The sequence below is a fragment of the Lathamus discolor genome, chromosome 3 (assembly GCF_037157495.1).
Source record: "Lathamus discolor isolate bLatDis1 chromosome 3, bLatDis1.hap1, whole genome shotgun sequence".
Taxonomy (NCBI): domain Eukaryota; kingdom Metazoa; phylum Chordata; class Aves; order Psittaciformes; family Psittacidae; genus Lathamus; species Lathamus discolor.
In genome coordinates this window covers 128943537-128970288 of record NC_088886.1, presented here as the reverse complement: position 1 = coordinate 128970288, position 26752 = coordinate 128943537, and the positions used below count along the sequence as shown (strand labels likewise).

At 61.7% G+C, this 26752-nt stretch overlaps 1 protein-coding gene across 2 annotated transcripts; it reads right to left on the bottom strand.

Moving 5' to 3' along the window:
- Positions 1-681: 681 nt before the first annotated feature.
- On the bottom strand, positions 682-26752 carry ASIC4 (acid sensing ion channel subunit family member 4). Of its 2 annotated transcripts, XM_065672863.1 has the most exons (10): positions 26177-26752; positions 3601-3745; positions 3328-3455; positions 3081-3240; positions 2672-2728; positions 2421-2574; positions 1955-2046; positions 1573-1652; positions 1128-1232; positions 682-948 (listed from the first exon to the last, which is right to left on the bottom strand). In XM_065672863.1, the coding sequence occupies exons 1-10, from the start codon at positions 26750-26752 to the stop codon at positions 829-831; spliced, it is 1617 nt and encodes a 538-aa protein (XP_065528935.1). In that variant the 3' UTR covers positions 682-828. The 2 variants fall into 2 exon arrangements, with proteins under 2 accessions (XP_065528935.1, XP_065528936.1); XM_065672864.1 differs by lacking the exon at positions 2672-2728.

Sequence of the window (26752 nt, the reverse complement as noted above, 5' to 3'; positions counted from 1 at the left end):
ACCTGGGTGAGGAGAGGATGGGTGGGCTGGGGGTACAGTGGGCGGGGGCAGGAGAGGGGTGGCCAGTAGGTTTGCAGTGCTGCAATGACTGAGGGTTACTGGGGGCTAACACTGGGGGGGGGGGGAGGGAGTCACAGTGCAGGGGTCTGGATGGGAACTGCAACAGGGGGCTGCAGCTGTGGCACGCTGCAGGAGGTTGGGCAGGGCGGGCAGATGCTTGAGGGTGTCACAGTGGTGGTGCCATGCAGGTGTGGCTGCAGGTGGGGTGTCCCTGGGCTGGCCGGAGGAACTGTGCTGCTCAGAGACACGGCCTGCAATGCTGCTCTGCCCTGCTGCAGGGAGAGAGGGGGGAATTGCGTGGTCCCTGGGCAGGGGGAAAGCTGCTCCAGGTATGTCTCTCTCCTGGGGGAGACCATGCAGGGCAGAGACTCCCACCTTGGAGGGGCCAGATGGGAAGTGCTTGGAGGAGCCTGCAGGAACCACAGCTTACCCCCAGAATGCTCTGCACTGCCTCTGCCCTGCATCCCACTGCTCCCCCAGTCTGTCCTGGTGTGCCCATTCCCCTCCATGCCATGTGCTTGAGACGGGGCTGGGCCCGTGTGCTGGGGGCAAGTGGAGGGGGCAGGCAAAAGGGCTGGGGGGGTCACTCCAGTGCCAGTGCCTCGGCAGCTCTGGCAGCATCGCCGGGGGCGAACAGCACGGGCCAGTCCTGGCAGTGGGGTGGGGGAGGCAGGGGCCTGCGCTCGCTGCACCCGCTGCTGCAGTCCCTCTCCATGCGGGCGGTGGGGAGGGGGGTGGCGGGGGTCTGCCCCCCCGTCCCGAGCTGGCCTAGCAGGCGAAGTCCTCGAAGACGCCCTGGTGAGGGTAGTGGTGGCGGTGGTGGTGGTTGGGCAGGATGCCCGTGTTGTAGGCACCCTCCACGTGTCGGCCCAGCGTCTCGCAGGGGCTCTGCAGGGATGGCAGTCAGTGGGGTGTGAAAGGATCCCCTGCACCCTCCACCCACACCCAGCAAAGCCTGTCCCCAGGAGACTCCCAGGAGACCCTGGGGGGCACCCAGCTCCCTGCCACTCAGGGAGCCCAGGTCCTGTCCTTGCAGCACCTAGGGCAGCCCAGCCCCATGGGGATACCTGGTCCTTGAGCTCCTCCAGTCCCAGTGTGGCAATGCTGCCTGAGGGCTTCTTCAGCGGTGGCTTGGAGCGTCGCAGGACCCGGCTCACCCTGTCCCGGATGACCTGGATGCAGACAAAGGGTCAGCCCTGGACCCACACACAGGTGGCACCCCACGTGTGGGCACCCCAGCCTGCACCGACTGTCACCCGCTCCCCTCCTTGCCGGGGGACTTGGGGCTAACAGTGGGAGCAGCACCTCTGCCCTCCACTCTCCCCGTCCTCGGGTCACAGGGGGATACTGGAGCATTTCCCAGTGCCTCCTGCTGGGCATTCCCCGGTTTGCGGGCTGTCATAGCCCCCTCGGGTGGCCCATACACCGCACTCCCTCCACAGGGAGCCCAGCCCCTGCGCTGTACCTCACCCGCTCCCACTGCTGCGACACAGCCCAGAAGGTTTGGCACACCTCATAGACATAGTCCAGGATCTCCAGGATGGTGAGGATGCTGGCACCGATGAACAGGCCCATCTGTCCCCCGATGTCCCCTGGGGAGGAGAAGGAGATGGTCACCAAGACACACTGGAAGCCTGGGGTGGGCTAGTGGGGCTGTGGGCAGTGTCAGGACTGCCAGAAGAAGAGGGATAGTGTGATCAGAGGGGCAGGGATGGCAGAACAGAGGGAGGAAGGTATATGCAGGACAGGGGACAGCCAGCAGCATGCCATCCTTCTGGCTGTCTGCAGCCAGCTCCTGCCCTCTGTGGTCCCTCCCTGACTAGCCCCACATCCTCTGGGGTTGGGACCCAGAGCTCCCCACCCCAGGGTCCCTTGAGTAGGTTGGGGGAGTCACCGAGAAGCCCAGCAAGGTCGTAGGCTTTCTTCTGCTCAATGGCCTCATAGTTGAGTGCCTCAAAGAAGATGTCCAGCACCAGAAAGTTCTCCCTGTGGGGACAACATAATGGTCAGCAAGGAGGGCAGGTCACTCTTCCACCACACCTGCCCCCCAACCACCTCTGTCCCCCAGCCCTCCAGCTCTTAAGTGCTTCCAGTTATTCAGGATGGTGTGGTGAACACATACAAGGGGTATGTCCCAGGCCAGGAGGAACCATGGGGTGGGGATGTGCTATCAGGAGGGCTGGGAGGTTAGGGACATGTCAGGGAGATACTCTAGTGGCAGCCATCCCTGGACAGAGGATGCTGCAAGAACCATGTGTGGCAGGACTCGCTCCATGCATGCTGGCAGGAGCGGGGTGGGGGTTCCCCAGGTTCCCAGCTCCCTGCCCACCCTGCAGCACATCCCAGCACCAGCAACTCACCGGATGTAGGTCTCATTCTTGTTGTACTTGCGGGCGAGGTAGCGCGCTGAGCCCTTGTTGGGGATGCGCACCATGGAGATCTCCTTGCCATAGCGGGTCAGGTTGCATGGTGTGGGGCAGCTGCAGCGCTCCTGGCTGTCCTCCACAGCCGCGTCTGGGGGCATGCACCCATTGGCATGGTCGCATTCCCCCAGCCACCTCTATGGGGGCACTCAGCTGGCCCCCAGCCGCCCGCTTGCCGCCTCACCTACCCAGCGTGTGGTCAGCACACTCGATGTACACGTTGGGGGAGCAGATGGACTCATTGCCTGCAGAGAAGCAGCTGGTTAGGGGGGTGACAGTCTGGCCCACTTCTGCCCCCCACCCTTGATGCACTCCCCTGAAGGCAGTGGGGCAGAGGTGGCCCTTGAATGCAGAGGGGATGGGATGGGTGGCCCGTGGGTGCAGATTGGCTGGGGCAGGAGTGGCCCCTAGGTACAGACAGGGAAGAGGCTAACCTGGAGTGTAAGGAGGGTAGGACAGGGGCTGACCCAGCATGTGGAGAGGATGGGGTGGCCCCTGGGTGGAGAGGGTTGGGGCAGGGGTGATCATTCGGTGTAGGCTGTAGCAGGCCAGTGAGCCCTGGGCAGGTGTCCCTATGCCAACATGCACACCCCTCACCTGGCATGTGGACCATGCGGCAGTGGCAGCTCCGCACCACGGCCTCCTTCTCACACTGCAGGCGACAGGCGGCAATGCTGTATGTGTCATAGCCAGGCAGCGTCTGCTCCCCCTGCACACTGGCCCGGCAGTTCCCCCATGGCTGCGGCAGGTAGGTGAGCTGCCAGGGTGAGAGGGGCATCGCTGCAGGGCTGCACTGGGCTGGGTGCCTGCAGACCCTCCCTGGGCTGTGGGTATCCTTCCTTACCCGCTGCTCCTGGCAGGACACAAAGGTCTGGAAGCCAGGCGAGACACCAAAGCCCAGCTGATGGATGTAGGGTGGCTCATCCTGGCTATGAATCTGGACCCGGATGCCAGCTTCAAATGACGTCTCGTCTGCAGGAGAAGGACAGAGGGGCTGCATGCCTGCACCCACCCAGCACAGCTCTGGTGCCTGCTTGTCTCATTACCCCCAACCAGCGTGCCCTGGTTGCCCAGCAGCCCTCCCTCCCAGCCCTGCCTACGCCGCTGCCCCACTCACTCGTCTCTCTCCAGATGGGCAGGTACTCTTCCTGCTGGATGTCCAGCATGATCTCCAGCCCGTTGCCCATGCCACCTTGGCGGGTCACCCGCGGGTTCCTCCGGTCCCCGTTGAACGTGTAGCACTTACCGTACCGTGTGTAAACCTGGGAATGGAGAAAGGGGGGTGGTGAGGGAGCAGGCAGGGTGTTCTGCAAGCGGGATGAGGTCCAGGAATCCCTTTGCAATCCTTCGGCAGTGCTAGAAAGGAAGTTTGGAAAGGCTCATCTAAGCCTCCCCCTCCCATGCTGCCACCCCTTTGCCCTTGCTGGGGGATGTGAAGCATCTCTCCCAGTGCCCATGGGGCAGCCTGGCTGTCCTGCCCCTGCCAGGTGGGAACTCACAGGGGCAAAGTGCTGGGGGCCGCAGTGCTCTCCCTGAAAGCGGCAGTCTACCAGCATGTCCTCGATCTGGTGGCCCAGGCGGTGGAAGAAGCTCTGCATGGTGTGCTCGGAGCGGCGGGGTGGCAAGAAGCGCGAGTAGTTGGCAAGACGCGTCAGCCATGCGCGCCGGTCCTCCCCCAGCACGGCCAGCATCTCGGGCACCAGCGAGTGGTTCTCCCAGGCCAGCCCCAGCCACTGCCCCACCGAGTAGAGGTCAGGCTTGGTAAGGTGCAGGAAGCGTGCCCGGTTGGGGTTGCAGAGGGTTACAGCCGGGAAGCGGAGCTGGGGGGCTCGGGTGAGGCGTGCCCGGGTGTGCACGGGCCACGAGAGGAGGTGGTGCAGGCAGTCGGTGGCGCCGGTGGCCAGCAGCCCGGCGGAGGCCAGGAAGGCCAGGCTCCAGAGCAGGCGGCGCAGGCGGGACTGCGGCCGGGTGCACATGTAGTGCAGTCCGGGGATCCTGGTGGCTCGCAGGACGCCGACGGCGAACTGGGCAGCGCCTCCATCCTGAGCTGCTGTCAGGGCTTCTCCGTCCTGGCAACAGGCAAAGGGCAGCGGCATGGCTGCAGGCAGGGTAGCTCCTCTGGAAAGTGGGGTGCAGCCTGCTCCCGAGGCTGCCCAGGGCCCCTCCAGGGAGCTCTCCCTCCAGGGAGGCTTTTGCTGTGCACCTACCTAGAGACAAACGTGTCAGGCGCCTCCCGGAGCTGCTCCAGTGACGGGCGATGGGGGGGGGAGAGGAGGGGGCTGCTACAAACACGCCTTCCCCCAACCTCCATTCGGGAATGGAAAATTCCTCCCTGAGCTGGGCTGGGACAGGAAAGGGGGCTGGGGGGTGTTGTGTTACCCTGGGCAGAGGGAACTGGCAGCCCGCAGTGCCCCAGCATGGTGGGCGCCTGTGTCTGGGTGGTGATTCCCTGTTCCAGTGACACTGTGTGAGACCTGCGCATAGAAATGCTGCGCTCCAGCTCATCTCCACTGTCCTGTGCCCTGGCCCTGCTCCCCCCGCCCCGGGGTCCCCAGCCGTGTCTTCTCTGGGGCTGGGAGCCCTGCCCCGCAGAGGCAGGACAGTGCCAGGCCCGAGGGGCTATGGACTCCTGCCAGCAGTGCTTGGGACCACGTGTGTTCCTTGGTCCCAAGTGCTGTACACTGGTATCCCCTGCCCTGGCGCTGAGGGCCCCAGAGGATCTGGGTTCTGTGGGTCAGGAGGCGCAGAGCCACGGGGCGGGAGCTGCGTGCGAGCCCACCTGAGCCCGGCTGGCGCTTTGAAGTGACGGTGATGCCGTGATCAGAGCGCGGCGGGGGCGGGCGGTGTCTCTGCACCGAGCTGTCAGCACGGCTGGCAGGGCCTCGGCAGCCTGTCAGGGTGCCTGTGGAGCTCAGCGCCACGCTCCCGGCAGCTCCTCATGTCCCACTGCTGCTGCTCCCGCTGCCTCTGGCACCAGCCCTGCCAAGGCACGGGATGGCGCCCGGGGGGTCCCCAGACGCTGCACCCCCAGGATGAGCCAGGGCTGTTGTGCCCCCTGCAAAGGGCAGCTGGGCAGGACGAGGGCAGCAACAAGAGGGGAACTCCAACTCGCCTCAGCAGTGACTCCCGCACCATCCATGCTGCTGGCCTTGCTGCCTGAGCAAGCCGTGACTCTGTAGCCATACTGGGGACCCAGCCAGGATCCGAGCTGGCACAGAACCATAGAATCGCAGAATGCTTTGGGCTGGAAGGGACCTCAACGCCACCGCGCTGCCCCGGGCGAGGACACCTTCCGCTCGAGCAGCCCGCTCCCTGCGGGGCCGGTCTCCGGCAGGGGGCAGCAGGGCACCGCGTTTGGGTCCCGCCCGGCCCCGCTTCCGGCGCCCGGCCCGGTACCGGGCGGCCCCTGGGCCGGGCCGGCAGCGCTGTGCCTGGGGTGCTGCGCAGGGAGGGTGCGGGCAGCGTCCCGGCCCCGCCGCCGGCAGCCGCGGCCTAGGGCAGCGGGGAACAGGAGGCCCCAGGCACGGTGTGTCCCGGGGAAGGACGGTCCCCATCCCACCCGCCACGCGGTGCCAGCGCTGCCGCCTGCTCTGCTGGAGAGAAATGTTCCTGCGAGGCCGCAGTGCTTCCCTGGGGCAGAGCCGGGCTCCCCGGGAGCACGAAGCTGAGGCCGTGGGGCTGCCCTCGCCACCTGCGTGGCCCCACACCGCAGGGCTGGCACCGCTCCTGACACTGTCCCTGCGGCGCTGGGGTGAGCAGGAGCGCGGCAGCGGACTCCCTGCGCTCTGCGCCCTCGGGACCAGCCCCTGGGTCACCCCCACCGATGCTGAGCTGCCCCTTTCAGCCCGTGTGTCCCTCACCATCCCCGGGGCACGGCTCGGCCCCCCCGCACCGTGCCGGCACGTCTGCATGGGGCTGCTGGAGCTGGCTCTGCTTCTTGCTGAGATTTATTGTGGCTCTGAGAGCCGGAGGCTGCTAGTCTGATACCATCAGCACCTTGCACACCAGGGCAGCTTTTATATTAGTTTTCTTTTAAACGGAGGATGAGCTTCCCAGGCTGGAGGAAATGTCATTTCTCTGAACGCTTCCATCTCATGTCGGTTCAGACATCTCTGGGCAGCATCATAATCACCCCGGAGTCAGGCGAGGGATGGGGACATGGTACAGAGGCCGGGGCATGTGGGGACAAACAGCCTGGGGACAGGGACCAGTGTTGGGTAGGGCTGGAGAAGAAGGTCCAGCGGTGTCGGTGGCCTTGTCCACTGTAGCCCCAGGCAGGTGGGCATGTGGGGAGGGCAGGGGCCCAGCTGAGTTACTCACTTGTCGGCTGCCAGGGTGCCAAGGCCAGCTGTGAAATTGTGCTGGAGAGAGCACAGCACAGTCCTGCAGGGCTTTGCCTTTCCAGCATGACAAACTCAATTAGGTAAGAGGGAGCACGTGAGGAGGAGGAAGGGCAGGGGAGAGCCTGCCTGCACTGGGAACATGATTTTCTCCCTGCAGCTGACCCAGAAAAGTGCCCTGCAGGGCTGGAGTACATATGTCCGTCTGAGGACAGCACTTGGGGCACAGGCCCCAGGGCACTCTGCTCCACATGCCAGGCACCCATGGGTGCTGCAGCTTCCCAGCTGGGATGGCAGGATTCCCACAACATGTGTGGGTCTCCCTGCTCAAACACTGCACACCGACATCCCCACGCCATGCTCTTGTGCAGGGGAGACCCCATTAGGGAGGGAATTTCTTAATATAATTCCTCCTTTCCCTGCTCTCTGCTGTGGAGACACGCTGACCTTGAGAGGAATAGCTGCTTGTACCTCAGCAGGCGGATCCCAGCCAGAGATCACTGGGGGGTCTTGTATCCTCCTCCCCACCCCACACAGCTCGGGTCCCCCCCCAGGTCCTCTCCACTCCTCTGGGGCTTGTTGTCCTGCCCCTCTGCTTTCAGGAGTCCCAGGGGAGCAAGGATGCTGGCCCCCAGCATCCTCACCCAGGCTCACAACAGCCCACCTTGTGAGCACAAGCACCAGCCCCATGCGCTCCCAGTCCCACATCCCCATCACTGCCAGCCCATTGTGCCAGCCTCCAGCTGATCCCAGCTCACGCAGGTATTTCCGCGGCTTACATGGCTCCCCATGGTATTTAGCCTCTGGAAGACGACGTTAGACATTGCAAGCAGCGACAAATCCTGATTGCTCTGAGGAGACAAGAGGCCGAGCTAAGCTTCCAGCCAAACGTTTTCATGCAAGAGAAATGAGCTGCGGCATGTGCAGTGCCAGCGGGTCCTGCTCCTGCATGCCCAGGGCACCAGCCCTGCTCCCACATCCCCACTGGGACACCCAGCTCTGCTCCCACATCCCCTCTGCATCACGCAGCTGGCAGGCAGGCCCTGGGCATGGGCACACCACACAGGAGTGAGCACTCCAGCATGGAGGTCCTCCTGAGAACAGTCATCACTGGGGTATGATGGGAATGAGGACAGGGAAGACACTGGAGTGCTCTCACTCTGGGCTTGGCAGGGATGCTAGTCTTTGGGTAACCTTAAGGGTGATCTCCAGCTACCCCAGCCCAGAGACCAAATTAGCATGGGCAGGGCTATGGTATAAAGGAAAGCAGCCTCCAAAATGGGAAATGCTGCTTCTAAGTGAGCCCGGGCAGCTGCAGGCACAGAGATGCTCTTGGACAGAAGACATGGCACAGGAGCTGGGGACAAACGGGCAACACTGGTAGAGCTGGGGCAATGGCACACCCACCATGCTGCCCCTGATCTGCTCCTGCCCCTACTGCAGCCATCTCTGCCCCGGAGAACAGCTCTGCCGAAGCCCCTCATTGTGCCCGCAGCCTCTCTTGGCAGCCCCCCACCACATCCCCAGTAGCCCACTCCCCACACACAGCACATCAAGGCCCTGCCTGGGTGCCCCAGGAGGGAAGCTGAAGCGCTGACGCCAGCATTGCAATTGCCCAGGATATGAGATCCGCTTGGATTCAGCAATTTCAACTCATTTCAAGCCCAGTTCTGCAGCAATTTTCTGAGCCAGTGGGATGTTTTTGCTGCTGCAAATGTCCCCTCTCATGCATGGTCGCACCATTTCCCTTCCCCGCTCCCAGGAGGGCTTGGGGAATGGCGCCAGTTTGGCTCAAACCCAGCTCCGGTGGTGGTATGACCATCCTCCACAGCAGCAGCACCTCAGTGCAGCCCTCTGCTCAGTGCTGCAGGATGCAGCCCTCCGTGTGGGCCTGAGGCTCCTGCCTCCATGGGGCACTGGGCTCTGCACCCTCAGTCCAAGCAGAGCAGGGTATCTTCAGCCCCAAGCAGGGCACACCAGCTGTGGGCTGGGGTCCTTGTTTCTGTCATCCTGTGAAGTGCCAAGCTCTGGAGCATCCTCTGCAGTGCACAACCCACTTCCCCAGGAGGAGGGAGAGCAGTGGACTGGCAGGGGCCTGGGGGATGCTGTGGGCACATCCCAGAGGGGCTGGGACCCCTCCTGCCACTGCAGATGTGTCTCTCTGTGCCACAGGACAGCCTGTGCCAGCTGAGCCCCATGGCCAGGCCCGAGCCAGCAGCGGAGACATGGGTGCATGGTGCTGGCAGAGCCCCTCTCGTGCCAAGCAGGCTCGCTATTGGAATACCAAGTACTCAGCTGTGCTGCGGGCTGCACCACCAGCCAGGCAGAGCCACGGGAGGCACCCAGGCCCCAGCGCTGAGCAGGGCCAGCAGGTCACTGCCAGGCTGCAGCATCGGGGCCAGCATGCGGTCCAGTGCCCCCAGGAAGAGGCAGGATCTGGAACAGGACTCCTTGCTCCTGGCAGGTTTGGAGCATGGGGATGCAATGCATGGCAGAGGGATGCACTGTGCATGCACCTTTCCAGTGCTTCTGCCCCAGTGCTGCCAGTGACATCTGTAAAGAGGGAACACTTGGCACCATACTGCTTTCAGGAGCAGCATCTGTGACAGCACACCCAAACCCGTGTGCCAGGAAAAGAGCAATACATGCAAGTCATTGCCCCAGGAGTCCTGCACCAACTGAGGCAGGAGCTGTATGGTGACATACTGCTGGCGCCACACAGAGCCTGGATGGCTCTGACACTGAGGCAAGGAGCTGGGGACCGCAGGTCTTCAACTCTCAGCCCCACTGAGCAGCCATGGCAGCACACAACTGCCTCCGGTAGCAGAGCAAGTGTCATCACAAAGTTGTGCTTTCCCCTGCCACTGCTCCTTGGGGAAATTCATCCCAGAATCTCACTCATCTCCTCATTTCCAAACTAAATTTATTCATGGCCAGTTTGTACCATTTGTTCTCATGCCAGCATTGTCCCTCGGTTTTAATAGCTCTCTTCCCTCCCTTGTGTTTACTCTCTTGATGTATTTATAAACAGCAATCCCATCCCCTCGCAGGCTCCAGCCTGCCAGCCTGCACATGCCAATTGCTCCCGGTTTCCTCTCCGGATTCAGGCACTGCTTGCCTGTGTAGCTCGGCTGCCCGGCACAGCATCTGCTCTAGCTCACCAGCAGCCTCCTCAGCCCCGGCTGCTCACGGCTCCCGCACTGTGCCGGTGAGGTGCCTGGCTCCTGCCCTCTCCATCCCACAGCAGCCATGGGCCAGCACCCCACCCAGGTCAGGACCCCCCCAGCTGAGGCTAACCTGCTACCTCCAGATCTCCCAGCAGCTTGTGCTTTCATATGGTTTGCTTGCACCAAGCACTTTAAAGCATCAACTGAAAGGGTCACTCGGGCACGTGAAGGAGCCAACACCAAGAGAACTGCAAAAGATGAAGTGCTGGGGCTGCTGACAGAGGTGGGAGGTGTGCTGTGGTTCAGAGCATGGGGGCAGGAGCTGGGGAAGCCCACTTCAGCCTTTTGGCAGCCAGAAAACCTCTCTTGAGATGTTGAATGTGCTGCCTACCTACCCTGGTCTCTCCCTAAGCATATGGGTTGGGTGCTGGGGCTGCAGGAGGTTTCTGCCCCATGTTTCTGCCTCCTGCTTCCTCTGGGAGATACATAGGGAAAGCTGGGGGGCAGAGCCAGGAGGTGCTCAGTGTCACTGGAAAGATGCACCAAAGCTGTACCGCTAAACTTGCTAACCTGGTTTTGGACTGTGCTTAGCAGCAATCCTGCTATCAATCTGAGCACCCTCTGGATCTCCAGCCGCTTCCCATCCTCAGATACCCCTGTGCCCGGCACACCGCCCCTGGGCACACAGCACAGCATGCGACGGATAAGCGCTGGGATGGGCTGCAGCTCAGCCTCCCTGCCGCAAACCCAACAAAACACACACATACAGAGCAATAATTACGGCTTTGGTTAGTGGGCTTCTCTTGACAGGCAGAGGAGACTCAGCACCATGTGTAGTGCTGTGCAGACACAGCTGGTCCATTCTGCTTGGCTTCAGGACCAGAAAAGGACGCCCAGCTTGTGATTTCAGGTAGAGATGTGGCACTGAGCCCACCATTCTGCAGGCTGGAGGAAGCAGGGAGCATAAAGGATACCCGAAAGTGGGGTGCACAGTGTCGCTGGGGCTCCTTCGTGGAGCTCAGGCAGCCTCTGCCTGCTTTCGCCCTGCAAAGACCCCAGCGCTGCAGGATGTCCCCTGTTCTGCATGTGCCTGATGCTGGTGGCTTTTGGCTAAGAGGTATGAGAGGATCCTGGAAGCCTTGCCTTGCTACCCTCCGCATGCCGGGCACTGCGGGGAGGCATGCAGAGGGTATGCAGTGCCCGCGGTGATCCTGACCAGCACAGGCAGGGCTCTCCCGGTGCCCGGGGAATGCTTAATCTTCGAAAGCAACCGCGCAGGGAGTGCTGTGCCTCCCGTCCCCAAAGGGTTAACAAGCAATTTCCTTTGCTGACAGCTCAGAGACCGTTCACTATCGACTGCGGGAGAATAAGAGGAGAGAAGCAACGAGATAAAAAGGCAGCAGAGCTGGCACCGCCTGCTTAATCCCAGCGTTTAATCTGCTGGGGCAGCGCAGGCAGCCTTATCTCGCCGTCCTTCTGCTGCTCCATCTCATTACTGCTCCCACGGCTGCGCGGGCCGCGACGCCTGGAGATGCGGGAGCTGAGCCGGGGAGCGCTGGCCTCGGGCAGCGGCTACTGCCAGCCCGCCTCGCTCCACTGCCTCAGCCACAGCCTCCTCCGGGCCCGCTGCGCTGGGGAGCACACGCCAGCACCCCACGCCCGGCACACGCATCCCCCCTGCTTCCCAGCTGGAGCGGGGCGGCTGCACAGGAACGCACACACAGAGGCATGTGCACACAGACTGCACCCGCAGAGCGTACTGTCTCACACACGGTGCTGCTCACACCTGGCATTGTCACACAGCCTTGGGGCATACTGCCATGTCACACATGCACTCACACATTCCCTGGTCTTTGACCGCACTCATGTAGGGTGGTCCAGCCTGCACGATGCTCATGTGCTCATAGGTGGATGGAGGAGGCAGAGCTCTGTGGGACAGTGCAAGTAGGACATAGCAGGGTCAGGATAGCAGGCAGGACAATGCCGCCTCATCCTGCATGTCCCCCTCCCTCCACCCTCACCCATCCAGGTCCTCCCCTATGGGTGCCAGACCAGCTCCCCTCTCTCTGCTCATCCCATCAGGGACACCATGGCTCACGTCACTGAGTCACCCCCGGCCTGGCCCTGCAGCTGCTGCAGCCACAGGGCAGGGGTGGGCAGAGTGGGGGGACACCTCCTGGGAGCAGACAGGTGCCGGCACAGACATAGTCCCTCCAGCCATGGCATTTGTCTGTAAATCCGCAGCATTGCCACAGCACAGATGAAGCCTGCACACTAGCCGGGTTGTCACGGGGGTTATCCTGCTGCCTACGGATGGATTTACACTGATAAGATTTATTGTCACCCTGGCGGAGGCGCTGCCAGTGCCTTGCTCTCCGCTCCTCTTGCAAGAGTGTGCTGCCTGTTTGTGGGTGCCGTAACAGCCACGAGCAGCATCTTGCCAAGCAGCCGCTGGCAGAGTAGGTCCCCAGGCTGGAAGAGAGGTGGGCATGACCCTCTGCTCCCCACTGCCAGGGCCGAAGGGGTCCTCTGCCCACATGTCACAGGGTGCGTCACTCATCCTCTCACCATTGCAGCAGGATACGGGGGGATGCTGGTCCCCAAGCTGGACCAGGCTGAGCAGAACACACATCCGTGCTTCCAGAGATCTGCTGATGGTGCTGGCAGTGCCGCTCCAGTCACAGCTCAGTGGCCTTGCAGCAATCCTGTGTGGTGTGGGGCTGCTGGGACTCGTGGGGCTGCTGGGGTGGCTGTGCACAGAGGCACCGTAGGCAGGATGGCCTGGGCAGGGAGAGGGGGGAGGCCTCCCAACCTGCAGCCTGACCCCAGCACCACACAGAAGCATACAGGGTGACTATGGGAGCCGGGGCACTGTGCGCCCTCTGCCCCGGGGTGACAGGGGATGGGCAGGAATAGCCCCAAAAGTGGAATTTCAAGGCTCCCCACTCTGCCTTGGCTCCTCACCCAAACCCTGCTGCCTGCCCCCCTGCCGTGCTCCTCAGCACTGATTTCCCTGGGGCCAGCAGGGATTGCTCTGAGCCACCTGGTGCAGCCAGGCAGGAGCTGAACCAGGCTAAATCCCCAGCAGCATGAGGGGCAGCCACCTGCCAGCATCCCCTCTGTCCCCAAAGTCACCACATAAGCCCCACACAGCTCCCCCACCATTCTGCTCCATCCCAGCTCCCGCCTCTTCCCCTTCTCCTTCCCTCCAGCTGCTGAACCACCTCAAATGATGCTGGGAGCTCCAGTCTCCCCGCCAACATAAATTTGACCCCAGCATGTCATAACCGAAGGAAACAACACACAAACAAACAGCCCGAGCTCCGCTGCACCCTCCTCCCCGGGGCCAGCTCAGGGAGGCAGCCTGGGTGATGGTGTAACCCGCCAGCACATCGAGAGCCAGAGTGAAGTGGGGTGATCACAGCCCAGCGGGAAAGGGCTCGTTAATAGCTGAGCCCTTTTAGTAGAGATTAGGGAGCTGCGCGGCTTTGATCTTTGATTGCCAATTTGCATCTTGAAGGCGCTGGGACCTCATCCAGCCTCAGCGCAACCCTTTGTGGTTATCTCATGGCTAATGGATTTGTTCTTAATGCTGGAGCGTGCAGGCTAAAGGCTGATTAAACCCTCTCCGCGGCGCTAAATCAATGGAACAAACATGATAGGGGTTGGCTTTCCCCAGCCTGCACGCTCCCGGCGGAGGGGCTGATCGACAGAGCCCCCACGCCCCGGCACTGGCAGGGACTCCCTCCGTGGGGCTGCCGGGCAGGCACCAGTGGGCAGGGGATACCCTGCAGCCTTTATCCCTGTTTCCCCGTCTGCTCACCAAGCAGGCTGCGATGGGCATGGTGGGTCTCAGGGCTTCCAAGGTGTCTGCTTCTCCTGGATGCTTGAGCCACACTGTCATTGTGCTGGTCCTTGGTGTCTTCAGGAACTCCCCAGTGTTCCCCCCTGGCTCCTCCTGGCTCCTAGGGCTTGCTATGGGAGCAGGGATGAGTCCTGGCAGGGACAGGATGGGACAACCTGCACCTGCAGCTGGGGGACTCCATCCCCTTTCTCATGCCCCCTTTGCCTCTCATACACTGGGGAGCAGCACTGGCAGCTCACATCTCTGTCCTTCAGACCATTTCTCCTTTCCTCTGCTCAGAGCCAGCGCCATGTTCCCAGGACCGTGTGCTGCATGCAGCAGCCCATACATCACGTGCTGTGAGCAGGAGTATCTGTACACACTTTCCATAATGACTGTGGTCTCCACTGCATGCCCAGCTTCAGGAAAACACAACTCCCACTGTGTCTGCAGGCAGCACTAGCAGAGGGGACAAACTGCACCCTGCCCATGGGTGCCACAGGACCAAGTGTTCACATACTCTACCTGCTGTCTGGGCTGGGAGACTAGGGATAGGAGATGAGCAGCTGAGATGGGCAGGACCAAGATTTTGGAGACTATGAGCTGTTGGGAGGAGGGTTGTGTGGCTGCAAGCACAGAGAAGACCACCTGAGAACATTCTGCACCCTCTGCTTTTTGCAGGGCTTATGGCATCACTCCAGATGCTTGCTAAGGAAGAGCCGCCTCCAGGTCTGGTGGCATTTGAGTGACAGGACCCCCAAGCAGGGACTGAGCTGGGCTCTGTGAGCTCAGGACTCCAGGGCCTGTGTTGGAGGATGAGACGTGCTGCAACACAGTGAAGCTCAGACCAGTGCCTCGCTGGGAACCAGTCTGTGGGGAGACAGTGCTGGGAGCAGCCCCACTGGTCCTGCGCTGTGCCAAAGCCAGGCTCGGCCCTGGTGAGCAGCGGCTCCTGCAGAGAGAGCCGGGCTGCCTCACTGCACGGAGCCGATGGGATCACACGCTGTGATTCCCATCTGCAAACCTCACTATTAAATCATCTCCCCTCTGCCAATATTTGCCGAGTGCAGGAGATAAAGTGGCTACAAAAGTCATCGGTGCCAGCATTTCAATCGGCGCCGCTGGCAGCAGAGGGGCAGCTGGGCAGACCGGCAGTTCCCTGGGGTGATGGGTCCCTGACAGCTCAACCACCAAGCCCCGCACCCCGACTCCTGGCCGAGCAGCCCCATTGCTCTACCTGCAGCAGTGCAAGGGGGGCCAAGACCCCTCCACGTTGCTGCGCAGCACCTCTGCCTGCATGGGATGGATGCTGATGACACGGACACCACTGCCTGTGCCAGCCTGCCCCAGGCATCAGCACAGCCCTCCACCCCTCACTCCCACCTCTGCACCAGGACAGCCATCTCCACTCTGTCAGCATCTTCCTTGCAGCATCTTCTCAATGCAGCACAAAGTCACCCCCTCCAGTACTGCCCCATCCAATCCCTGTCATCCCAGTGTCCCCCAGCTACCACTGCCCTGTCCTATGCATCCCCTTCTCCCTTTCTCCAGGCTGCCTGCACAGCCTCTGTGGTGGTCTCTGAGTGGGTGAGGCGGACATGATGCCGAGATACAGCTCCTGGAGGAGAAGCCCAGAGCGTTATCAGCCCAGGGAGTTAATTAAGGTCATGTCAGACGATAAGAAAACAGGATGTCAGAGCGGCGGCAGCAGCGCAGGGGATCAGAGCCTGAAAAACTGTCTATGAAAAGCAACTCCACCAAGATGTGATCAGCCAGGCACGCAGGGACAGAGCGGCTGTCAGAGCTACATGCACGGGGGCTCCAAGGACAGCACCACTCTCACTGGACCCGTGTCCAGTATGGGGTGGGATAGGTTGGGATGGGAATGCAATGAGAATGTGATACACAGTGCCTGGGCAGGGAGAGCTGGCTGAGGGGCCCTGATTATCTGCTTCTGCCCTCAGGCAGGAGCAACTCATCCTGGTGCAACCAGCACCACACCATCAGGGCAGGAATCACTGTGAACCTCTGCCTATAATAAGCCCATGTGATTGCAGCCACTCTCTAATCAGCAGGACCCCAGAGCTGGATACGCCAGGCTGCTTGACAACACTCGCGCTGCTCCTGCCTCAGACTGGTCACCTCCCTGCTCAGTGATGGCTTTGCCTCCTGGACCAGGGAGTGCCATGGGTCCAGGAGAGCAGAGCTGGCCCAGCACAGCACATTTCACAGCAGGACAGTGGGAGCAGGCTGGGTTGGGAGGGACGGGCATAAGGAACACACTACCAGTGCAAACCCATCTTTCCTGGCTGGGTGGGAGCTGAGCCACTGGGGCGTAATTAATACTCACATGAATCTCAGCTGGATTTACTTCATGCCCTGGGTCCTGTGCTGCCTTGGAAGGTGGGCTGCTCTGTGCCTTCTCCATGGGGGTCACAGGCCCAGTGTGGGCCTCGGCTTGCCCCTATATGCACCCTGTCTCTCCTCGCCCCATTGCCCCCCCCCCCCACAGCAGGGCACCCACAGGCCCCTGCCTTGTCTTGCTCCAGCCACTGGGGTGCTGAAGACAGATGGAGATGCTTCCCTCTGCCACACAGTCCCTCCTTCCCTCCTTGGGCTGTGAGAAAATTGCAGGGAAGGCAGCTTGTGAGTGAAGGGCACAGCAGGGTTTGGAGGGCAAAGGGGGGTAGTCGAGCTGCAAACACCCACTGCCCACCTCTACATGCCTAGGATGGGGTACAAGGCCCATGGGCAACATCCACGGCTGGTGTCTGTTCTCCTGGGGCACTCGCCTCCCTCCTGCTCCTGCCCTGCTCCCCTGGCCCAGCTGGGCATCCCGGATGGTTCTCCAGCCTGAGCCCTGGCCTGGGAGGAAGAAGACCTGGGTCAGGAAAGAGCCTGTGGTAGTGTCAGGGTCACCACGGTGCACGCAGGGACATGGGTGCTACCCGCAGCTCTTGCTTTGCCGCCCTGTGGCTGCAGGTGGCAGAGGGACAGGACAGCAAGGGGATGTGTGGGGTGCCACTGCTCCCCCGGCATGGCAGACCGGTGAGATATCCCTGTGCAGCTGAGTGCAACACCTCGCCACGGCCGCTACACTGCTGACAGCCGCTGCCTGCCCTGTGACACCGCGGGGACTGTGATGCTCTGGGCACAACCAGGGTACAGATACAGGAGGAGACATGGGCATGCCTCCTGCCCCCGGGACTGCCCAGTGCAGCCACTGTCACTGGGGTGCCTTGCCTGTACCTGACCACAGCGACTGCACCACCCACAGCATCTGCATCACCCACAGCATCTGCATCACCCACAACACCTGCAGCACCTGCAGCACCCTCTGCACAGCCCACCACTGAGCACCAGGAATGAAAGTGCTAATGAGCTGCTGGCTGGAGGGTCGGCAGTTAGTGATTAATCAGGGGCTCTGCTCTGAGGAGGCATGTGCCTCCTCTCCCCTCTCACCCTGCCCATCCCAGGGGCTGGTGGCTGGCAGTAGGCCAGTGGATGCCCCCAGCCCCTGCTCTCTATCTCACAGCCACCATGGACAGGGGCCAGCCCGGGTCTCCAGCCCAGCTGAGCTCCCCGACACAGACAGGGGTCCCCAACCCTCCTTCCACTGGGACACAGCACCCCCAGGTCCTCCCAGCCTCTGGCTTTCTTGCCGTGTTCACCTTCCCGGAGGCAATCAGCAGGGAACCTTTTGTTCTGCTGGAACAAAACCTGTTGAGTCCAGCTGAGCTTAGGCAGGTTTAACAGCAAAGTGCGCTCTGGTCCATGTCTGTGCCCGGAGAGGGGCATGGTGAGCTGGGGGTGCCTCTGCTGATGGCCCCCCCCACCTGCATGAGGTTGGCTGGGGAGGCCCAGCCACTCGGGCAGCGATGGTTCCCGGGGACAGGGCAGGCACATGTGGGAGCCCTGAGCCCCAGCAGGTCAGGGGGTGGGTCCAGCCCCCCAGGACTGGCAGCATGGCTCAGCGGCAGGGCCATCCTCACCTCCGGCTAGGTGATACAGCTGCAGTGGATCGGGCCGGCAGCATCCTGCCCGTAACTGCTGCTAGCGCAGCATGCTGGGGCACGGCTCAGAGCACAGAGGGAAGGTTTTGCAGCGTACGCAGGGGACAGCCACCCACAAAACCGTGTGGGGAGCTGCCGGGAAGCTGCTCAAGCAGGAGCCTGACTGCTCCCCGCTGTAAAGCCCTGGCTGCCTTTCCTCCCCTTGCAGAGTTAGGACGTGGCAGAGATCCCCATGCAGCCCAAGCAGGGAGCGTACCCTGTGGATGAGCTTCCACCCTGGTTGCATGTTGGGGCAGCACCTGGGAGAAAAGGCCAGCGACCAGCAAGGAGCAGGTTAGAGAGATGCATGTTCTCCCCTACTGCACAATTAATCATGAGAAGTTTTTCCTCCTTTCGTGCATGAAACAAAATTTGGCAGGGCGTTCTGACCACAGGGACTTGCTGCTTGCTCTCCAGTAAAAACCCAGCCACATCTGGCAAAGAAATAACCTTAGAGCATCCCTGTGTGCACAGGCAGGGAGGGGAAGTGTTGGACTAGGCAGGAATACTCAGCTGGGCTTGGTCCACAGCCCCCCATGCAGTGAGCACCTTCAGCTCCTGTGTTTGCTCCCACTCCCCAGCCCCCAGCACACACATGGCCGTGCTGCTCTGCTGGCCTCATTGTCCTTGCCCGCAGGGGCTGTTATTCTGGTCCTGGATATATAAATGCCCAGACAGGGTCTCCCCCCCACTGCCAGCCAGCTGGGTGCCGGCAGCACCCCCTGCAGCCCCTGCCTGGGCTCCTCTCCCACCCCTGGCTGCTTCTCCCTGCCCGCTTCATCACCCAGCCTGGCTGGAGCCTCAGCCCATCCTTTCTGCAGCAAGCCCAAGCCTCCCTAGCAGTGTTCCAGCTATTTGTTATTGGAAAAGGGGGGAAATACGGTTTTCAACAATTATTGTTTTTTCCACCTGACTGGCTGCAAACTTGTTAATTTTTTTCTTTAATGTGTGAACAGTGTCGACGACAGCTGCATGTGAAATGACTCGACGCCCTATCTGTGGGTCCCTGGCTGGCTTTCAGCGCTCGCACCGCAAACATTGCCTTCTATAAATAAAGGCCTATATCTCATCAATGGCAGAACAGCAGAGCTTTATATAGTCGTCTTACATAAAACCGTCTCTCTTTATGGGCTTCAAACCATTTGCGTCACTTAGTGCAGCTCCGTAAACCTCCTGCTCCAGCCGCTCCCCCGCGGAGGGAGACCCGGCATGGCTGCCCCCTGCCCCACGCAGCCGGCGGGGAGCCGGGGGTCTCGCCACCCCCCACAAAGCCAGGCAGCAGCTGTGTCCTCGTCCCCCCACCCTGCCACCTTGGCACACGCTTTCCTCCAGCCCGCCTGGCCTTGGCAGCGAGCACGGCATCCGGCACTGCCAGGCACCCCCGCGCCTGGGGACTACCGGCCGCAGGCCAGCACCATGTACCCTGCCCTTGCCACCCTCCCTGTCCCTGCCATGGGTCCTGGAGCAGCGCAGGCAGGGACACTGAGAGGTGCCGCGCCATCCTCCATCACTTGGGAATCAGGGACCCGAGGGTGCAGGATGACCAGGGATGTGGTGTCAGGCTGTGGGCACCGGCTGGATCCCTAGTCTCCAACTCTGACAATCAGGGGAAACAAGTCCGACCAGTGGCTTTCCACCCCACTGCCCAGCGAGCGCCTGGTATGGGGCATACCAGGGTCTGCCCCCATGGCCCCAGACCACAGGTCCCATCTCCAGCCCGCCATGGTCCCTGGGGCCTCTGGCTCCATATGGCAGAGCCTGCCCCTCTGGCTTGCCGCAGGCTCCTGCCTGCACGCACCGATGGGTCGTGGGGAGGCCAGGGACTCCTGCTGGGGCTGCAGCAATGCCTACCTGCAGGGAAACGTCCAGTACCCCGGCTGGCAGTGCAGGAGCCGGGGGACAGAGCTGCAGAGACTATAGTGACAAACCTTTGCTTACCCCCATGCCACTCCAGTCACTACCCTGGGTGAGAAGGTGGCCAGAGCTGGAGGAACTCAGGGATCCAACAGCATCACGGCACTGAGACCCGTGGTGCACTCTGCCCCATGACTGCTCTCAGCACCAGCTGGCCCTGGGACCCCTGCCATGGGTGTCACTGGCACCATGGACGGGGTCACCGCAATGCCTTGCCAGCCATGGTGCCATGTGGCATCCAACCACACCACCAGTACAGGATACCTGCACCCCAGCCTGCTCTGCCCCATGCCCAGAGCCACCATGCCCAGCCAGCCATGTTACACCTCATGAAGCCCCCCTTACCCCCTAGCCAGTCATCCTGCACCCCGTCAGCCCCACAGCCCTGTGTCCCCAGGCACCAGCAAGCACCCACTCCTGGGGCCAAGCCCCTTGGGTGCCCCAACCCCATCCCTCCCTCAGCCACCCGAAGTGCCCACCCCACTCTGCAGCCAGCAGCACTGGGGTGGCACTGCCCCCAGACACCCCACGGGTGGTCTGCCCCTGATCTGCCCAGCCTGGCACGTGGTACCAGCTTCGTGGCACGTCCCACATCCCTGGGGAGCCACATCAGGCACGGGCGTCCTGGCCGCTGGCTCCCCCCCATATCAGAGACAGGCTTATTAAGTGTGTGATATTAAATTACCCAGATAAGAGCATAAGAGCTTTTAAAGTCAATTCATTAAATATAATTATGAAGAGAGCTTTTTTATGCTCGCAGTGATCCAATCTCAATCAGGGAGACGGTGGGAAAGCCGCCGGCTCCTCCAGCATCTCCGCTCCCCCGCTGCGTCGCCTCCGCGCCCCCTGGCTCCCCCGCCTCGGCCCCCTCCCGTGGGGAGGTGGCACCCACGGCCCCTCCTGCTTGCCCCACTGCCCCGGCACCCCCTCCCCAGTGTCACCGCTGCTGCTGGTGCCACCTCCGTCCTATGGGCTTCTGCTCAACAAAGGGGAGGGAGAGATGAGACAATGATGGGGAGATGAAAGGCCAGCGGGGATGGGGAGGACAGTAGCAGGATATGGAGAAGCCTGGGGACAAGAGCCAGCTATCTGGGGAGCTGAACACAGGTTCTTCCCAGCCATGGGTCTCCTCCACAGAATCTGACCTCCTCCTTTTCCCCTGTGGAGCAGCCTCCTTAGGGACCTAATGATCTATCCTCACTCCCCAGGCAGGAGAGGTGCAGACTTTCCTCCCCTCCCACATTCATTAATGGTGCTTTTTGACCAATTAATACCTGCCAGCCCCGCAGAAGCTGCCCCAGCCCACAGCCGGACTCCTCACATGCAGCCCAGGTGGCCCCACGCCAGCCATTTGCACTGGGAAGCCCCTCTCACCCCCGGCACCCCCAGCCACACTCAGGGCTGAGCCTGTCTTTCCTGGGGGAAGCCACAGGGGAGAGGGGGTCCCAAAGACACTTCAGGAGATCCACAACCTTCATCTATCGCCAGATCACCAAGACAACCCATGACCCCTTGCCGTGGTGTCCCAAGACCTGCTGTGATAAGGGGCTTTGCAGTGACATCCCTAAGTGCAACCAACCCCTCGCCGTCCACCACAATACCCCAAATTCTCATTACCCCCATATCCACCCTCCTGCTGCTGCAGCCCAAGCACTGCAGCCCAGCTGGCCAGGAGCAAGGTGAGCTCCAGGCTGGGGTCCCTGCACAAGGGTTCAGGGGGGCTGGTGGGAGCAGCTACCCGCTGCTGGGAGCTGCTGGACTGACATTTATTTTTAGACGTGAATTGTATAAATTAGCATTTCTCAGTGGATTAAGCAGCAGGAATTGTGTAAAATTAAATGGCAATGAATTGCATTAAAGTCCCCCGTTTTCTGGCACAAACAGCGCCTCGAGCCGTGCCCAGGCGGCTCATGTGTAACTGTGCCCGAGCTGCCACTGCCGTGGCTGCAGACAGGAGTGCGACCAACCTGTGGTGCGTCTGCACCCCAGAGGCACAGACCTAGGGACACACAAGCGTGGTGGCCAAGCTGTGAGCACGGGTACTCTGGACAGACTGAACCCCTGGGGAGATGGCTCAGGCGCTGGACTGGGGCTGCAGGACAAGGGTCCGTAGAGTCTGGTGACCCAAATGAGCAAGGCTGGGCTCTGACGAGCAGCTCACAGGTATGGGATTGCAATGGATGCTCCAGACTCTCCTGGGTACCAACACCACCAGCCCCAGACCACCCACCATCACCACAGTGATGCCACCTTCCAGCGGGGATGATGCTGTGTTGGGACCCATACGGCACCGCCTGGCCCCAGACCCGCTCTGTGCTCCATCCAGGGCAGGTCCTGCAATGCCTGAAGTCTGATGAGCAGATGAGAGGTCCCTGGTGAGTCCCCAGCACTCCGGAGCATGCCCAGCCCCGCACAGGGGGAGAGGGGAAACAGGGTGGGGGCTGAACAGGCATCAGTCAGGGCAGGGCAAGTGAGGAGCAATGAGTCCAGCTCTTTTAGTCAAAGTCAAAATGTGCTGAAAATGTGACATTTATTAAGCACAGTTCTGGTGGAAAGGTCAGAGAGAGTCCCCGCGTCGGGATCAGCGTTAGTCGCAAGGTGGGGGGGGGGGGGGGACAGTAGCAGAGCCTTACTGAGAAGAGGCAGGAGTGCCAGCCTGCTGCCCCTTCCCACACCCCAGCCACGACCACCTTGGGGTGCAGCTGAGGATGCTCCCCCTGTTTAGCCATAGGGACTTCCCCATCCGGGGTCTGCACGGGGTGCTGCCCATGTCCGGGGCAGGCGGGAAGCCCTGCCTGGAAAGCTGGGGCCGGTGCCAGCTGCGAGACGCATTGCCAGCTCTCAGCAACCTCCCGCTCCCCCCAGCCTCCAGCCCTGGCAGGACTGGCTTCGGCAGCCACACATCAGAAACAAAAGGCTTTTGACAAGGGGACGCGGTTTCGAGAAAGGCACCAGGCTCCCGCCCGGCCACGAGCGGAACCTCCTGCCGCAGCCGCTGCCGGCGAGCAGGCGGGATGCTGCTGCTAGCCGGGGAAGACCACCTCTACGCACCCCCTCCCGCAGCCCCCAGACCCCTGCACGCCCCAGCTGCCCGCCTCCCCGAAGCACCGCTGAGAGGGCTCTCCCTTCCCACAGTGCCTCCTGATGTGGCCAGCACCGGCCCCGGGCTGTGGCCACACTGGGTGCCCGGCTTGGGGCCGAGGGTGGGCACAAACCACCTGCGGTAGCTGAGCCCCAAGCGCTCGGGGCCGCTTCCCGGCCGCCTGCTTAATGGCACGTAAAGAGCGCTATTGATTTCCCGCACCGGCGCCGCACGCTCTGCACCCTCGCACCGCAGCTGCTCTCGCCCAGCTCTCAGGGCTCGCACCCACCGCCCTCACCGAGGCACCGGGCAGCGTGCCGGCAGGCACTGGGCAGCAGCAGGGGCAGCCCAGCCCTGCGACCCCGTGCAGAACGGGGAGCAGGGGGCAGGGGGGTCTGAAGGGGCTCCAGCATGGCCCTCCGGCAGCCGACGCAGGGGGCACATTTGTCAGCGGGGCTGCAGGGGAGCCTTGCTGCGGCTCGGGGCTGTCCCCGCCGCTGGGGAGATTTACAGCCCAGCCGGGCCTTATTACACGGAAGATGCTTATGCTGGGCACTTCCCCCCCCCCCCCCCCCCCCCCAATAGTTTCTTAACTTGCTATCCCATAAAGAATGTAGATTTGTGACGTTGAATAGGGGAAGATCATTTACCACTCGCAGCTCTTATTTAAAGGATCCGTACGAGTTATTTATTGTGTAAGCATAGACTGCAAGCTCTAGCGCAAGGGGACATGCCTCTGTGCTGCTCCTGCTCCTGAGCCGGAATCCAGCCGGAGGCAGCCCCACGGCTTGGCCACCCTCGTGCTATAAAACTTCCTGCCTCTGGAGAAAGTCCACCTTGTGCCCAGAGGGAAGGAAAGATTCCAGCACCCCTGCAAGCACGGCTGCAGGAAAAGCTCCTTCCCTTCTCCTTCATCCCTGGGGATGCAACCTCTCCTCCAGGGGCTGCAGCAACGAGCTGAGCATCCTGAGACCCCAGGCCATTTACCCCACTGGGATGTACTGCAGTCTGGGAGCCCTCCATCACTGCTGGGGCATGCTGTTACTCACATATCCACCCACTGCAATGGGTCTACAAGAGCTTTCTGAACATAAAGGCACACATGGGGATCCAGGACTGGGACCAATGGAGCCTGAAGCTCCCTGCCACACAACGGCTAGGTACAGGGCAGCCTGGGTGTCCCTTCACTGGGGACACAGGTGGGAGGCACAGGAGTACCCAAGCCCACACATCACAGCTGGGACTCACCCCGCCTGCCAAGCAGCTCACGCTGTGTTTCAGTCATTCCCAGGAGGCACAAGGGACCAATTCGGCTCAGGGAACAGGAGTAGGAGGCTCCAGCTGCAAACGTTGTGATGCCTCGGCAGATTCCACTGGCAAGACTTTGGGACACGGTATGTGGCAGAGGGAAGTCACATCTTCCCTCATCCTTCCACAGGTCCATGCCCTGCAGCCTTTCCTGCCCCAGGTTCACTCCTTTGCTTCAGGAAAGCGAGAGGTGATAGGGATGCCCCTTTCTGCTGACAGCCCTTGGTGTCTCAAAGGCTGGGTTGGAGGGCTGAGCAGGGGACAGGGAGGTGAAGGCAATGGGAGCCCTGGGCTTCCCTTCTTTGGGCCATGAGCTGTGGGTCAGCTGGTACCAACCATCCTTATGCCTGAAGCATGCTCTAGTGCAGGGTGCTGGCACACCAGAGATCAGACCCGTAAGCAGCTGAGGCAGGCAGGCCAGCTGGTCCTGCATGGTCACCTGCTGAGGAACCAGGTCCTGGTGACTGTCCTGATGGTCACCCTCTGCTGCCACACAGCACAGCACACACCACACACCGTGTCCACGCTGTAGGAAGCTTGTACCCAGCCCCCCTCGCCTGAGCTCTGCCCTGCCAGCCTCACAAGCGCAGCTCAGCACTTACCAAATCCCATTGCCACGCCGTGCTGGCTGAGCTTGCTGCTTCCCCCGCAAGGCAAAGCAAGCAGGATTCCCCAGGAGGACGCCAGGGCTGGAGCCAGCGAGGCCGAGCCACGTGCAGGACTGTCCAGCACCAGAGCTCCCCGCTCCCAGCCCTGATGAACCACACTTCTCCCTGGCAAACTCCAGCAGCTGGCACAGAGCAGGCACACAGCCCAGTAAAGCCCTGGGTGGAGCAGGGCTGTCCCCTCGCTGCTTCCCAATCCCCTCTCCTTCCCAATCCACTGCAATGCCCCATGCCACCACCTCTCATAGTGCAGCCCCCCTGAAACGGTGCTTTCCCAGGGACAGCATCACCCTGTGTAGCGAGCAGGCGTACCGATGGGCACGAAGTGAAACAAAACATGCTGCATCAGCCATTTCCAGCCCCACGGAGCCTCCTCTTCCCCCACAGCATCCCGCACAGCCCATGGCATCACATCCACCTCTCCGGCACAAAGCAGGCTCCGGTTGGCAGCACTGCTCCTGGGAGAACAGCAAGCCAGCCGAGCAGTAGCCGCTGGCAGCCGTAGGAGAGAGGCGGCTCATTTCCAGAGTCATTACGGTCTGAAAAGGGTCCCATCAGGTATTCCGCCCGTTCAGCACATTTATTTTCCCAAACCACAGCGGGGATTTGTGATTCCGGGCTCAATATTAGTGGGATCTGCACGCTGGCGGTGCCCGGCCAGGAGCTGTCTGCCTGGGCAGGCAGGGCACTGCTGGGACAAGGCCCTGCCAGCAAGACCTGGACTGTGGGTGGGCAGCCCCAGGCAGCCCCTCACTCACCCCAGCTCTTGTGCCTCTGGAGCGGGTCCGCTCGGCATGTGTGTGAACACCTGTGCAATGCTGGCTGCCTCCAGATTCACACCCATCCCAGCACCAACCCTCTCAAATGCAGGAAAGCTCCCTTAATGTGCAATGGGATGTCTCCTGAGACCCCCAGCCACTCTCCCTGTGTAAGGCATCTTGCAACAGAGCACCTCAACCCAGAGGGAAGCACAGGCTGGAGCAGAGCGCTACATCACAGCTTTCCCACTGCAGCTTTCCCACTGAATACCCACCCCGGGGACTGCTGAGCCCCGCTGCCCCCCGCTGCACCTCCTGCCTGGCAGCCCCTCTGGCACAGACCTGCTGACAGCCCAGTCCTGCAGCACAGAGCCCTACCAAGAGCTCCCACGGAGGATCCTTTCTCTCTCTCCGTGTGAAACTTGGAGGGAAACTCAAACAGAGAGATGCAAACTTGAGCAGCCGGAGCGAGCCAGGGAGCCTTGCCCCAGCGAGGCGCGTCCGGGTGCATGCCCCCTGCACCGGCAGGGACCCCGGTGAAGATGAGCCAGGTGTGCACTCACCACAGTGAAATCACGCGATGAGCAGTTCTCGCCGCTGAAGTTGCAGCTCTTGAGCATATCGTCGAGCTGGTGGCCGGTGCGGTTGACGATGTCAGCCATGTCGGGGTCAGGGTAGAGCAGGTCCGTGGCCTTGTGGCCATCCCGGTCCTTGGGGGGCAACCCGGTCATGTTGGCCAAGTGGAAGATGTCAGCATCGGTGAGCGCTGAGTGCCGGTAGCGATTGATGTTGCAGATGGTGATGGCGGGGAAGACCATCTCACGGGTGGCCTCCTCATCCAGGGCCATGACGTGGGGGTGCTCCAGGTAGAGCAGCGCTGACTTTGTCGCCTGGTAGAGGAAGAAGGCGAGCGAGGCGAGGAAGGCGAGCGCCCAGAGGGTCTGGCGCACACCCAGCCGCCCCGACCGGCAGATGTGCCCCAGGCCGTGCAGCGTGCTGGTGCTGGCGAAGGCGGCCAGGTCCCGGGAGCGGGGCCGGGCAGGCTCCTCGATCAGGCTCTCCTTATCCCCTTCTTCTTTCTCCTTCTGCTTCTCATCCTCCTCGGCAAATTTGATTTTACACACGATCTCAATCGGCAT

Excerpts from the sequence above, each read along its gene's own strand:
- ASIC4 (XM_065672863.1), bottom strand. The coding sequence starts at position 26,752 with ATGCCGATTGAGATCGTGTGTAAAATCAAATTTGCCGAGGAGGATGAG. Across the intron at positions 3,456-3,600 it reads GCCCATCTGGAGAGAGACGA|ACGAGACGTCATTTGAAGCT; the intron begins GTGAGTGGGGCA and ends CTTCTCCTGCAG. Across the intron at positions 2,729-3,080 it reads CCGCATGGTCCACATGCCAG|GCAATGAGTCCATCTGCTCC; the intron begins GTGAGGGGTGTG and ends GCTTCTCTGCAG.